Source organism: Salvelinus namaycush, chromosome 26 (assembly GCF_016432855.1).
Source record: "Salvelinus namaycush isolate Seneca chromosome 26, SaNama_1.0, whole genome shotgun sequence".
NCBI lineage: Eukaryota > Metazoa > Chordata > Actinopteri > Salmoniformes > Salmonidae > Salvelinus > Salvelinus namaycush.
Window position 1 is genome coordinate 14,809,350 of NC_052332.1, and position 13,501 is coordinate 14,822,850.

General features: G+C 43.7%; 1 protein-coding gene across 1 annotated transcript in view; it reads left to right on the plus strand.

Moving 5' to 3' along the window:
* The window catches only part of LOC120021376 (voltage-dependent N-type calcium channel subunit alpha-1B-like), a 197,040-nt gene that overhangs the window by 94,611 nt on the left and 88,928 nt on the right, over positions 1-13,501 (plus strand). The window contains exon 7 of the mRNA XM_038965119.1: positions 10,184-10,287. Within this exon, the coding sequence (XP_038821047.1) occupies positions 10,184-10,287 (104 nt within the window). The remainder of the gene's footprint in view (positions 1-10,183; positions 10,288-13,501) is intronic.

Consider the following 13,501-nt stretch of genomic DNA (forward strand, 5'->3'; position numbering starts at 1 on the left):
AGTCCATAAGCGCAGACCGAATGATATCAAGTTTCTACTATAAAATAAGATCATTTCCAAAAAATGTTGAGCTCAGTATTTGTATTTATTTTACAAATATTTTTTGCTCATCTTTGTCAAGGCTGCCAATCATTTGAGATGTGACTGTATATACAGTATCTACCTCTTTGTACATGCACAAAGTACGATACAAATACATTTATGTGAGTGGAGTCATTATAGTATCAGCCATGTATAGATGTCACCCAGTATAGATATCAGCCATGAAGCACCACAGATTAATTTTAATATGTTAACCATTCCACTGCTGAATCAGGGTTTTGTGTACAGTGTTACGACACTAATGATAACATCACCCTACACTGTGTTCTACAACATGCGTTTACCCTCCTACATGGCCTTTTATCCACTGTGAGTGTTCTTGTTGTGAGCATGCAGTTTAGGGTGATGTATTACCTGGCTGCGCCTTAGAGAGATAGTTATACCTGGTCTCACCTCAACAGAGGAGACTTCCAACAACAGCTCTGCGTGTGAACAGAAACACAGTAGCAAATTAAAAAGTCACTACAGAACCTTGTATCTCCCTAAAGATGCTTGCTTTTGCTTTGATAGGTAACTACAAATGGCCTGTTAAAATTTGAACAGTCTTTTCTATTTCATCCTCTTGGTGAGGCAGTGCCGAAAAATTGCCCATTGACTTTGGAGTAAAATGGTGACTGGAGGCATTATTAATTTCAGACTTCATTGTTTCCAAATATTCAGAACCTCACTTAAATTCAGTCTAGTTGGATGAAAAAACAGGGAAAGAAAGCTTTCTCCCTCCACAGCTGACATTGCGTTTGCAAAGTGTGTCTTTTTACTTAATTTTCACTTTCCTACATCTACAGTCCCCAGAGAGGCTGGGGGAGACAATGAGACAGTGAAAGAGGGAGAGATGGAGAGACAAAGCTAAGCTAGAGAGATAATGACGGAGTGAGAGAGAAGTTAAAGCGATAGAGAGACAAAGGGATTGATGGATGCTAATGCAGGGCGACACACAGAGGCCCATGCCGGCCATTTATCCTGTGTGTGAGCTGAGACAGTGACAGCTGAGGGAGACAGTAGGACATTATGTGAACGTCTGTGTGTGTGTGTGTGTGTGTGTGTGTGTGTGTGTGTGTGTGTGTGTGTGTGTGTGTGTGTGTGTGTGTGTGTGTGTGTGTGTGTGTGTGTGTGTGTGTGTGTGTGTGTGTGTGTGTGTGTGTGTGTGTGTGTGTGTGTGTGTGTGTGTGCGCGTGTGTTTGCGTGTGTGTATGTGTTACTGCGCCTCTATTGATCATTAGCATTCATGAATGTGTTCTGATCAGGTTACGAACAAGGTCCCTATGGGTTAATGACTGAGCTGTTAATTATTTCTGTTAAGCCAGCCTCTTCTGCTGCCACCTTCCCTTAATTGGCCAGTACAAGCTGTTGGTCAATAGGTGTTATTGTATGTTTTATCTAATCAATGGAATCCTCACCCTATGGCCAACTATGGAGAGTAGGATTGATTCAGGATATTTTAGGAGGTTAGAGGGGGCACCTGAACTGGTGTGATTGATAGTAATGCCTTTATAAACAAATATCAGGCCAATGTCAATGCTGCAGGTTACCCAATGCAATACTGATATTCTCTGCCTATGCACAATCTGAGGCTGTCTCAAATGGCACCCTATTCCAGATATAGCGTACTACTTTAGGGATTACTTTTTATATAGGGAATGGGGTGTCATTTGGGATGTGCACAGAGAATTATGATGCAGTTATTTCATGGGTAAATATTTATATTAAGGTCCCTTAGTGAACCATTATAAACCGTTTGTAAAGAGTTTACTTACAATGTATTAATCATTGTTCCTACATTTGTAAATGTCAATAAGCAATCTCTAAATAGTAATGTATGCATTTATGAATACTATTTTAATGAAACTGCCTTTTTCATCAGCATGCTAGGTCAGCTAATGCTAAAGCAGCCCATTGGATTCCAACACTTCCGGCAGCAACTCGCCCCAATGATAAGCTTCGCATTTTCATAGAATCCAATGGGCTGTTTTAGCATCAGCTAGCCGAGCATGCTGACAAAAAAAAGGCAATTTAATGACAATAGTGTTTATAAATGGGACCTTAATATAAAAAGTTACCATTTCATGGAGAGCTCATGGGTAGTTAAAATTCCAGGTTCTTGCAGACACATAAATGTAAGTCAACATGGAATAAAATAAGTGTGTAACACAACAGCATGCCTAGTTGGATTAGAGTCAAGTAATCTACTGTAGCGTATTGTACCAGTACATACCTGTGAGTACAGTGATGCTAGAAAGATTAGTGCCTTGCTAGATTGTGTATGGGGCTGAATTAAACAGCTGCTTTCTCAGGCAGACAGACAGAGGAGACAGACAGTGAGACAGACAGACAGACGAGATAGACATGCATACATTTGACATTTTAGTCATTTAGCAGACACTCTTATTCAGAGTGATTTAGAGTTAGAGCATTAATCTTAAAATGAGGTGCGACATCACAATCGTGTCAAGTACATTTTCCCCCAAGAAAGTATTTATCCGCAAAGTCAGTGCTAGTGGTGGGGTATGTTATTGGTATTTATTAGGATCCCAATTAGCCACTGCAAAAGCATCAACTACTCTTCCTGAACATGAAACATGAGAGTATGTGGTGAAGACACAGATCTTCTCCACGCCACCTGTTTAGGAGCGACCTGTCAGGTAGGATGCAATCCAGGAGTGTGCAGAGCCTGAGACGCCCAACCCCCAGAGGTGGAGAGGAGGATCTGACGTTTCACGGTGTCAAAGGCTGCAGATCGATCTAAGAGGATGAGAACAGAGGAGAGACTTTAGCAGAGGGGAGAGCCTCTGACACAGAGGAGAGCAGTCTCAGTTTAGTAGGCTGTCTTGAAGCCTGTCTGGTTAGGGTCAAGAAAATCATTCTGAGAGATATAATGAGAGAGTTGGTCAGAGACGGCACACTCAAGTGTTTTGGAAAGAAAATAAAGACGTTTTTGATGTCAGAGGGGTCGATTGTTATTTTTTTGTGGAGGGGAGCAACTCTGGCCATCTTGCAGTCAGAGGGTCTGGGAAGACAGTGATCAAGGATGAGTTGATGAGGGATATGAGGAATGGGAGAAGGTCTCCAGAGATGATCTGGAGAAGGGAGGAGGGGATGGGGTCAAGTGAGCAGTTAGTTGCAAGACTTCATCTGGAGAGAGAGGGGAGAAAGATGTCAAGGCGTAGGGTAGTTCTGTGTGAGTGTGACCAGTGGATTCTGTAGTCTGAGTGAATGACAAGCAGATGTCATCAACCTTTTTTTCAAAGTGGTTGACAAAGTTGTCCGCAGAGAGGGAGGGGGTGGAGGATTAAGCAGAGAAGAAAAAGTAGAGAGGAGTTTCCCAGGATTGGAAGCAGAAGCTTATTTAGCAAGATAGAAAGCAGCTTTAGCAGTGGATACAGAGGAAGAGAAGGTAGAGAGGAGGGAGTAGAAGGATGATAGGTCCTCCAGAAGTTTCGGTTTCCTCATTTCATCTCAGCTGCCCGTAGCCCTGTTATGTTAGCATGCAGTGAGTCACTCAGCCACAGAGTGGGAAGCGAAGGTTGGGACGGAAAGGGAACAATGAGAGTCAAAGGATACAGAAAGGGAGGAGAGTAGGATCGAAATGGCAGAGTCAGGAGACAGGAGGGAGAAACATTTAGCAGAAGGAAGAGAGGATAGGACAGAAGAGGACAGAGTAGCGGGAGAGAGAGAGCGAAGATTCTGTCAGCGCATGCCAATCTGGGTAGGGGCTGAGTGGGGAGGGTTTGAGGAGAGATGGAGAGAAAAGGAAACAAAGTATTGATCAGAGGCATGGAGGGGGTTGCAGTGAGATTAGTAGAACAGCCTCTGGTGAAGATGAGGTTAAGCGTATTGCCTGCCTTGTGAGTGGGAGGTGACTGGGAAAGAAGGAGGTCAAAAGAGGACAGGAGTGGAAAGAAAGAGATGGAAAGAAATGAATTGAAGTCATCAAATCAAAATCAAATCAAATCAAATGTATTTATATAGCCCATCTTACATCAGCTGATATCTCAAAGTGCTGTACAGAAACCCAGCCAAAAAACCCAAACAGCAAGAAATGCAGGTGTAGAAGCATGGTGGCTAGGAAAAACTCCCTAGAAAGGCCAAAACCTAGGAAGAAACCTAGAGAGGGACCAGGCTATGTAATGCCTTTATAGGGGTGGCCAGTCCTCTTCTGGCTGTGCCGGGTTGGAGATTATAACAGAACATGGCCAAGATGTTCAAATGTTCATAAATGACCAGCATGGTCAAATAATAATAATCACAGTAGTTGGCGAGGGTGCAACAAGTCAGCACCTCAGGAGTAAATGTCAGTTGGCTTTTCATAGCCGATCATTGAGAGTATCTCTACCGCTCCTGCTGTCTCTAGAGAGTTGAAAACAGCAGGTCTGGGACAGGTAGCATGTCCGGTGAACAGGTCAGGGTTCCATAGCCGCAGGCAGAACAGTTGAAACTGGAGCAGCAGCACGGCCAGGTGAACTGGGGACAGCAAGGCATCATGCCAGGTAGTCCTGAGGCATGGTCCTAGGGCTCATGTCCTCCGAGAGAGAGAAAGAAAGAGAGAAAGAGAGAATTAGAGAAAGCATACTTAAATTCACACAGGACACCGGATAAGACAGGAGAAATACTCCAGATATAACAGACTGACCTTAGCCCCCCGACACATAAACCACTGCAGCATAAATACTGGAGGCTGAGACACGAGGCATCGGGAGACACTGTGGCCCCATCCGACATTACCCCCGGACACGGCCAAACAGGCAGGATATAACCCCACCCACTTTGCCAAAGCACAGCCCCCACACCACTAGAGGGATATCTTCAACCACCAACTTACCATCCTGAGACAAGGCCGAGTATAGCCCACAAAGATCTCCGCCACGACACAACCCAAGGGGGGGGGGGGGCACCAACCCAGACAGGAAGATCACGTCAGTGACTCAACCCACTCAAGTGACGCACCCCTCCTAGGGACGGCATGGAGGAGCACCAGTAAGCCAGTGACGCAGCCCCTGTAATAGGGTTAGGGGCAGAGAATCCCAGTGGAGAGAGAGGAACCAGCCAGGCAGAGACAGCAAGGGAGGTTCGTTGCTCCAGTGCCTTTCCGTTCACCTTCACACTCCTGGGCCAGACTACACCCAATCACATGACCTACTGAAGAGATGAGTCTTCAATAAAGACTTAAAGGTTGAGACCGAGTCTGCGTCTCTCACATGGGTAGGCAGACCATTCCATAAAAATGGAGCTCTATAGGAGAAAGCCCTGCCTCCAGCTGTTTGCTTAGAAATTCTAGGGACAATTAGGAGGCCTGCGTCTTGTGACCATAGCGTACGTGTAGGTATGTACGGCAGGACCAAATCGGAAAGATAGGTAGGAGCAAGCCCATGTAATGCTTTGTAGGTTAGCAGTAAAACCTTGAAATCAGCCCTTGGAAGCCAGTGTAGGGAGGCTAGCACTGGAGTAATATGATCACATTTTTTGTTCTAGTCAGTATTCTAGCAGCCGAATTTAGCACTAACTGAAGTTTATTTAGTGCTTTATCTGGGTAGCCGGAAAGTAGAGCATTGCAGTAGTCTAACCTAGAAGTAACAAAAGCATGGATTCATTTTTCTGCATCATTTTTGGACAGAAAGTTTCTGATTTTTGCAATGTTACCTAGATGGACAAAAGCTGTCCTTGAAACAGTCTTGATATGTTCGTCAAAAGAGAGATCAGGGTCCAGAGTAACGCCGAGGTCCTTCACAGTTTTATTTGAGACGACTGTATAACCATCAATATTAATTGTCAGATTCAACAGAAGATCTCTTTGTTTCTTGGGACCTAGAACAAGCTTCACCATGTTTCATTGAAATGTACAACTGTGTGTTATCCGCATAGCAGTGAAAGTTAACATTATGTTTTCGAATGACATCCCCAAGAGGTAAAATATGTAGTGAAAACAATAATGGTCCTACAATGGAACCTTGAGGAACACCGAAATTTACAGTTGATTTGTCAGAGGACAAACCATTCACAGAGACAAACTGATATCTTTCCGACAGATAAGATCTAAACCAGGCCAGAACTTGTCCGTGTAGACCAATTTGGGTTTCCAATCTCTCCAAAAGAATGTGATGATCGATGGTATCAAAAGCAGCACTAAGGTCTGGGAGAACGAAGACAGATGCAGAGCCTCGGTCTGACGCCATTAAAAGGTAATTTACCACCTTCACAAGTGAGTGCAGTCTCAGTGCTATGATGGGGTCTAAAACCAGACTGAAGCATTTCATATACATTGTTTGTCTTCAGGAAGGCAGTGAGTTGCTGCGCAACAACTTTTTCAATTTTTTTTGAAAGGAATGGAAGATTCGATATGGGCCGATAGTATTTTATATTTTCTGGGTCAAGGTTTGGCTTTTTCAAGAGAGGCTTTATTACTGCCACTTTTAGTGAGTTTGGTACACATCCGGTGGATAGGGAGCCGTTTGTTATGTTCAACATAGGAGGGCCAAGCACAGGAAGCAGCTCTTTCAGTAGTTTAGTTGGAATAGACTCCAGTATGCAGCTTGAAGGTTTACAGGCCATGATTATTTTCATCATTGTGTCAAGAGATATAGTACTAAAACACTTGAGTGTCTTTCTGATCCTAGGTAAAGCCAGAGTTGTGCACTCAGGACAGCTGAGCTTTGGAGTACTACGCAGATTTAAAGAGGAGTCCGTGATTTTCTTTCTAATGACCATGATCTTTTCCTCAAAGAAGTTCATGAATTTATTACTGCTGAAGTGAAAGCCATCCTCTCTTGGGGAATGTTGCTTTTTAGTTAGCTTTGCGACAGAAAGAGGGCCAATTATCTACAAATTCTATCTTTTAGGAGGGGCAGAAAACAGTTTTCAACCAGCGATTGAGCAACCTGCTGTAGAGCTCATCACTCCCCCTAACTGGGAGGGGGCCAGAGACAATTACTCGATGCCGACACATCTTTCTAGCTGATTTACAGGCTGAAGCTATGTTGCGCTTGGTGACCTCTGACTGTTTCATCCTAACATCGTTGGTGCCGATGTGGATAACAATATCTCTATACTCTCTACACTCGCCAGTTTTAGCTTTAGCCAGCACCATCTTCAGATTAGCCTTAACGTCGGTAGCCCTGCCCCCTAGTAAACAGTGTATGATCGCTGGATGATTCGTTTTAAGTCTAATACTGCGGGTAATGGAGTCGCCAATGACTAGGGTTTTCAATTTTTCAGAGCTAATGGTGGGAGCCTTCGGCGTCTCAGACCCCGTAACGGGAGGAGTAGAGACCAGAGAAGGCTCGGCCTCTGACTCCGACTCGCTGCTTAATGGGGAGAACCGGTTGAAAGTTTCTGTCGGCTGAATGAGCGACACCGGTTGAGCATTCCTACAGCATTTCCCTCCAGAAGCCATGAGAAAGTTGTCCGGCTGCGGGGACCGTGCGAGGGGATTTATACTAACGTTACTATCTGTACTTACTGGTGGCATAGATGCTGTTTCATCCTTTCCTACACTGAAATTACCCTTGCTTAACGATTGCGTCTGAAGCTGGGCTTGCAGCACAGCTATCCTCGCCGTAAGGTGATCGTTCTCCTGTATATTATGAGTACAGCGACTGCAAATAGAAGGCATCATGTTAATGTTACTACTTAGCTTCGGCTGTTGGAGGTCTTGACGAACCATGTCCAGATAAAGCGTCCGGAGTGAAAAAGTTGAATGAAAAAAAGTTGAGTGAGGGAAAAACTACAAATATAAACGGTAATTAAAAAGTTAAAACCGTAAAGTTGTCAGGTAGCAAAGTAAGGTTGGCAACAAAACGCACAGCAACACTTAAACAAGTCTGCAAGTTGTGATCGGAAAGTCATGCGTTGGGAGGTTAACTTCTCTAGGGTATGTGGGACGGTAGCGTCCCACCTCGTCAACAGCCAGTGAAACTGCAGGGCGCCAAATTCAAAACAACAGAAATCCCATAATTTAAATTCCTCAAACATACAAGTATTTTACAACATTTTAAAGATACACTTGTTGTAAATCCAGCCAAAGTGTCCGATTTCAAAAATGTTTTACGACGAAAGCACACCAAACGATTATGTTAGGTATGAGCCAAGTCACAGAAAAAGACAGCCATTTTTCCAGCCAAAGAGAGCAGTAACAAAAAGCAGAAATAGAGATAAAATGAATCACTAACCTTTGATGATCTTCATCAGATGACACTCATAGGACTTCATGTTACACAATACATGTATGTTTTGTTCGGTAAAGTTCATATTTATATCCAAAAATCTGAGTTTAGGTGGGTCGCTACTGTCTCACTTGGCAAAAAGCCTGAGAAAATGCAGAGCGCCAAATGAAAATGAATTACTATGAAAATTACTATAAAATCAAACTTTCATTAAATCACACATGAAAGATACCAAATTAAAGCTACGCTGGTTGTGAATCCAGCCAACATGTCAGAATTCAAATAGGCTTTTTGGCGAAAGCATATGATGCTATTATCTGAGGATAGCACCATTGTAAACAAAGAGAGATAAGCATATTCAACCCTGCAGGCGCGACACAAAACGCAGAAATAAAAATATAATTAATGCCTTACCTTTGACGAGCTTCTGTTGTTGGCACTCCAATATGTCCCATAAACATCACAAATGGTCCTTTTGTTCGATTAATTCCGTCGATATATATCCAAAATTTCCATTTATTTGGTGCGTTTGATCCAGAAAAACACAGGTTCCAACTTGCTTAAACGTGACGACAAAATATCTCAAAGGTTACCTGTAGACTTTGCCAAAAAATGTCAAACTACTTTTGTAATACAACTTTAGGTATTTTTTTACGTTAATAATCGATAAAATTGAAGACGGGATGATCTGTGTTCAATACAGGATTAAAACCAACTGTAGCTAGCCTTCTGGTCTCGTGCCTCTAATAAACAGGACACGTCGAGTGACTCTCTTTCAAGATGGCCGTACTTCTTCATTACACAAAGGAATAACCTCAACCAATTTCTCAAGACTGTTGACATCCAGTGGAAGCGGTAGGAACTGCAAGCATGTCCCTTAGAAATCTGGTTTCCCAATGAAATCTCATTGAAAAGAGAGTGACCTCAAAAAAAAATATCTGAATGGTTTATCCTGCTAAATAAGTTATGTTATACTCACAGACATGATTCAAACAGTTTTAGAAATGTTTTCTATCCAAATATACTAATAATATGCATATCTTATCTTCTGGGGATGAGTAGCTGGCAGTTTAATTTGGGCATGCTTTTCATCCAAAATTCCGAATGCTGCCCCCTACCCTAGAGAAGTTAAAGTCGCCCAGTACGAGTGGTGAGCCATCATCAGGAAATTAGCTCATCAAGGTGTCAAGCTCATTGAGGAACTCTCCAAGGGCACCTGGTGGACGATAGATGACAACAATGTTAAGCTTGAGTGGACAAATGACAGTGACTGCATGGAATTAAAATGAAGAGATGGACAGGCGAGAGAGGAGGCGAAGAGGGGCGGCAGGTACCCTAGAGGTTAGAGCTTTGGACTAGTAACCGAAAGGTTGTAAGATCGAATCCCTGAGCTGACAAGGTAAAAATCTGTCGTTCTGCCCCTGAACAAGGCAGTTAAATCACTGCTCCTAGGCTGTCATTGAAAATAAAAAGGTAAATAATAATAATAAGAGAAAATCTCCAAACACACCTCCCAGCACTGATTGGTGATTGCCTGGCAGAGGTGAAGAAAACACCCCCTACAATACAACGCTCCCACAAATTAGCAAGACCGTTACCAAGAGCTCTTACACAAATTAGCCTGAAGCTAATCCAAGTCCACAACGACAGTCACAAGTATAGTAAATCCGTCAAGCAGATATTGTACGTTGACCAACTGCAAACATTCGAGGACACCTGATAAACCTCGCTTTTACTTATATGGCTTTGTTTCTCTTTCTCTCTCTGAATGTGTGTGTGTGCATGCGTACGTGTGTGTGTGTGTGTGTGTGTGTGTGTGTGTGTGTGTGTGTGTGTGTGTGTGTGTGTGTGTGTGTGTGTGTGTGTGTGTGTGTGTGTGTGTGTGTGTGTGTGTGTGTGTGTGTGTGTGTGTGTGTGTGTGTGTGCAGGCCAATGATGCCTCGGGGAACACCTGGAACTGGCTCTACTTCATCCCCCTCATCATCATCGGATCCTTCTTCATGCTCAACCTGGTCCTGGGTGTCTTATCAGGGTAAGTCTGACCAAAGACACACACACACACACACACACACAAGCACTCACTCACACTCTCACTCACTCACACACTCACTCACACCCAAGACATACTGTATTCCTACGGTTGTAGACATAGGGTCTATAGGGAGGCATGGACTTCACTTAACATACAAACCACCCTTTTTATTAGCTAGGACAGGATGACAACTAGAGCCACGTTCCCCTATACTGAACCACTCTATTGACAGGGTAAGTAGAGGAGGAGGTGTTTGTAGGGATAAAATGTGTGTGTACGTGTGTGTGCTTGTGCTCATGTACAGTGCATTTGGAAAGTATTCAGACCCCTTGACTTTTTCCACAATTTGTTATGTTACAGCCTTATTCTAAAATGTATGACATTGTTTTTCTCCCCTCATCAATCTACATACAATAACCAATTATGACAAACAAAAACAGAAATCTGAAAGTTTACATTTACATAGGTATTCAGACCCTTTACTAGGTACTTTGTTGAAGCACCTTTGGCAGCGATTACAGTCTTGAGTCTTCTTGGGTATGACGCTACAAGCTTGGCACATCTGTATTTGGGGAGTTTCTCCCATTCTTCTCTGCAGATCCTCTCAAGATTTGTCAGGTTGGATGGGGAGCGACACTGCACAGCTGTTTTTAGGTCTCTCCAGAGATGTTCAATCGGGTTCAAGTCCAGGCTCTGGCTGGGCCACTCAAGGGTATTCAGAGACTTGTCCCGAAGCCAGTTCTGCGTTGTCTTGGCTGTGTGCTTAGGGCCGTTGTCCTGTTGGAAAGGTGAACCTTCGCCCAAGTCTGAGGTCCTGAGTGCTCCGGAGCAGGTTTTCATCAAGGATCTCTCTGTACTTTGCTCCGTTCATCTTTCCCTCGATCCTGACTAGTCTCCCAGTCCCTGCCGCTGACAAACATCCCCTCAGCATGATGCTGCCACCACCATGCTTCACCGGAGGGATGGTGCCAGGTTTCCTACAGATGTGATGCTTGGCATTTAAGCCAAAGAGTTCAATCTTGGTTTCATCAGACCAGAGAATCTTGTTTCTCATGGTCTGAGAGTCCTTTAGGTGCCTTTTGGCAAACTACAAGCGGGCTGTCATGTGTATTTTACTGAGGAGTGGCTTCCGTCTGGCCACTCTACCATAAAGGCCTGATTGGTGGAGTGCTGCAGATATAGTTCTCCTTCTGGAAGGTTTTACCATCTCCACAGAGTAACTCTGGAGCTCTGTTAGAGTGACTATCGGGTTCTTGGTCACCTCCCAGACCAAGGCCCTTCTCCCCCGATTGCTCAGTTTGGCAGGGCGGCCAGCTCTAGGAAGAGTCTTGGTAGTTCCAGATTTCTTCTATTTAAGAATGATGGAGGCCATTATGTTCTTGGGGACCTTCAATGCTGCAGACATTTTTTGGTACCCTTCCCCAGATCTGTGCCTTTACACAATCCTGTCTCGGTGCTCTGTGGACAATTCCTTCGACCTCTGCTTGGTTTTTCCTCTGACAAGCACTGTCAACTAGGGGACCTTATATAGACAGCTCTGTGCCTTTCCAAATCATGTTCAATCAACTGAATATACCAATTCAGTTGTAGAAACATCTCAATGATGATCAATGGAAACAGAATGCACTTGAGCTCAATTTCGAAGTCTCATAGCAAAGCGTCTTAATATTTATGTAAATAAGGTATTTTTGTTTTCTATTTTTCTATAAATGTGCAAACATTTCTAAAAACCTCTTTTCACTTTGTCATTATGGGGTATTGTGTGTCGATTGATAAGGAAAAAAGGTAAGCACACAGCCAAGACAACGCAGGACTGGCTTCCGGACAAGTCTCTGAATGTCCATGAGTGGCCCAGCCAGAGCCCGGACTTGAACCCGATCAAACATCTCTGGAGAGACCTGAAAATAGCTGTGCAGCAACGCTCCCCATCCAACCTGACAGAGGTTGAGACAGAAGCTTTTAGCGTCTTACCCAAGAAGACTCGAGGCTGTAATCGCTGCCAAACGTGCTTCAACAAAGTACTGAGTAAAGGGTCTGTAAATGTGATATGTTGGTTGTTTTTTTTTAAAATAAATTATCAAACATTTCTAAAAACTTGTTTTTGCTTTGTCATTATTGGCTATTGTGTGTAGATTGATGAGGGGGGGGAAACAATTTAATTCATTTTTGAATGAGGCTGAAACATAACAAAATTTGGAAAAAGTCAAGGGGTCTGAATATTTCTGAATGCGCTGTATATATATATATATATGTGTGTGTATGTGTGTGTGTGTGATCCTGTGTCTCCAGTGGAATGGCTGAGCGGAGCCCACTCAGGCTGAAAGCCTGAAAGCCTGAGTGGGCGAGCTTCCCCTTAAAGAGATGTGAATTTACAGGGACAGCAAGCATTACCATAATGAAATGACCCGCCCACCGTTGGAATAGCTGTGTAAATATGGAGAGAGCTGAGGCTCCTCTTTATCTTAATGAAAAGCCTATCAGAATCCACTTCCATCCCCTCCCCAGCAACGCTAAGTCTGGGTCAACATTCACTCTCTTTTGTTGTCTCTTTCCCGCTCTCTCACTGTCTTCTTCCCTGTTTCTCTCTCTTCCTCTTTTAACGCTGTGTGCATTATTCACACACACACATACTAACGTTTTGTCTGAAACATACACACGCTCACGAACGCATGCAAACACACACCCACACAGACACACAATGTCTCCCGTCAGCCCTCTGAGGAGACGTCCTGTTGAGAGCATCGTAGTGGTTCTGGTCAGGTGCTGTATTTATGTGTTCTGGGAAGCCTGATCTCCTATTCAGTGAATGGCTAGCTCCACTCTGTGTGCGTGTGTGTGTGTGTGTGTGTGTGTGTGTGTGTGTGTGTGTGTGTGTGTGTGTGTGTGTGTGTGTGTGTGTGTGTGTGTGTGTGTGTGTGTGTGTGTGTGTGTGTGTGTGTGTGTGTGTGTGTGTGTGTGTGTGTGTGTGTGTGCGCGCGCACGTGGACGTGTTTAACTATTCTTTTGGGAACCAGAAGAATAGTAAACAAAAAACATTTTGACCAACTGGGGACATTTTGTTAGTCCCCACGAGGTCAAATGCTATTTCTAGGGTGTTTAGGGTTAGAATTACGTTAAGGGTTAGGGTTAAGGTTAGGGTTAAGGTTAGGTTAAAAGTATGAGTTAGGGTTAGGTTTAGGGTTAGGGAAAATAGGATTTTGAATGTGTCCCCACG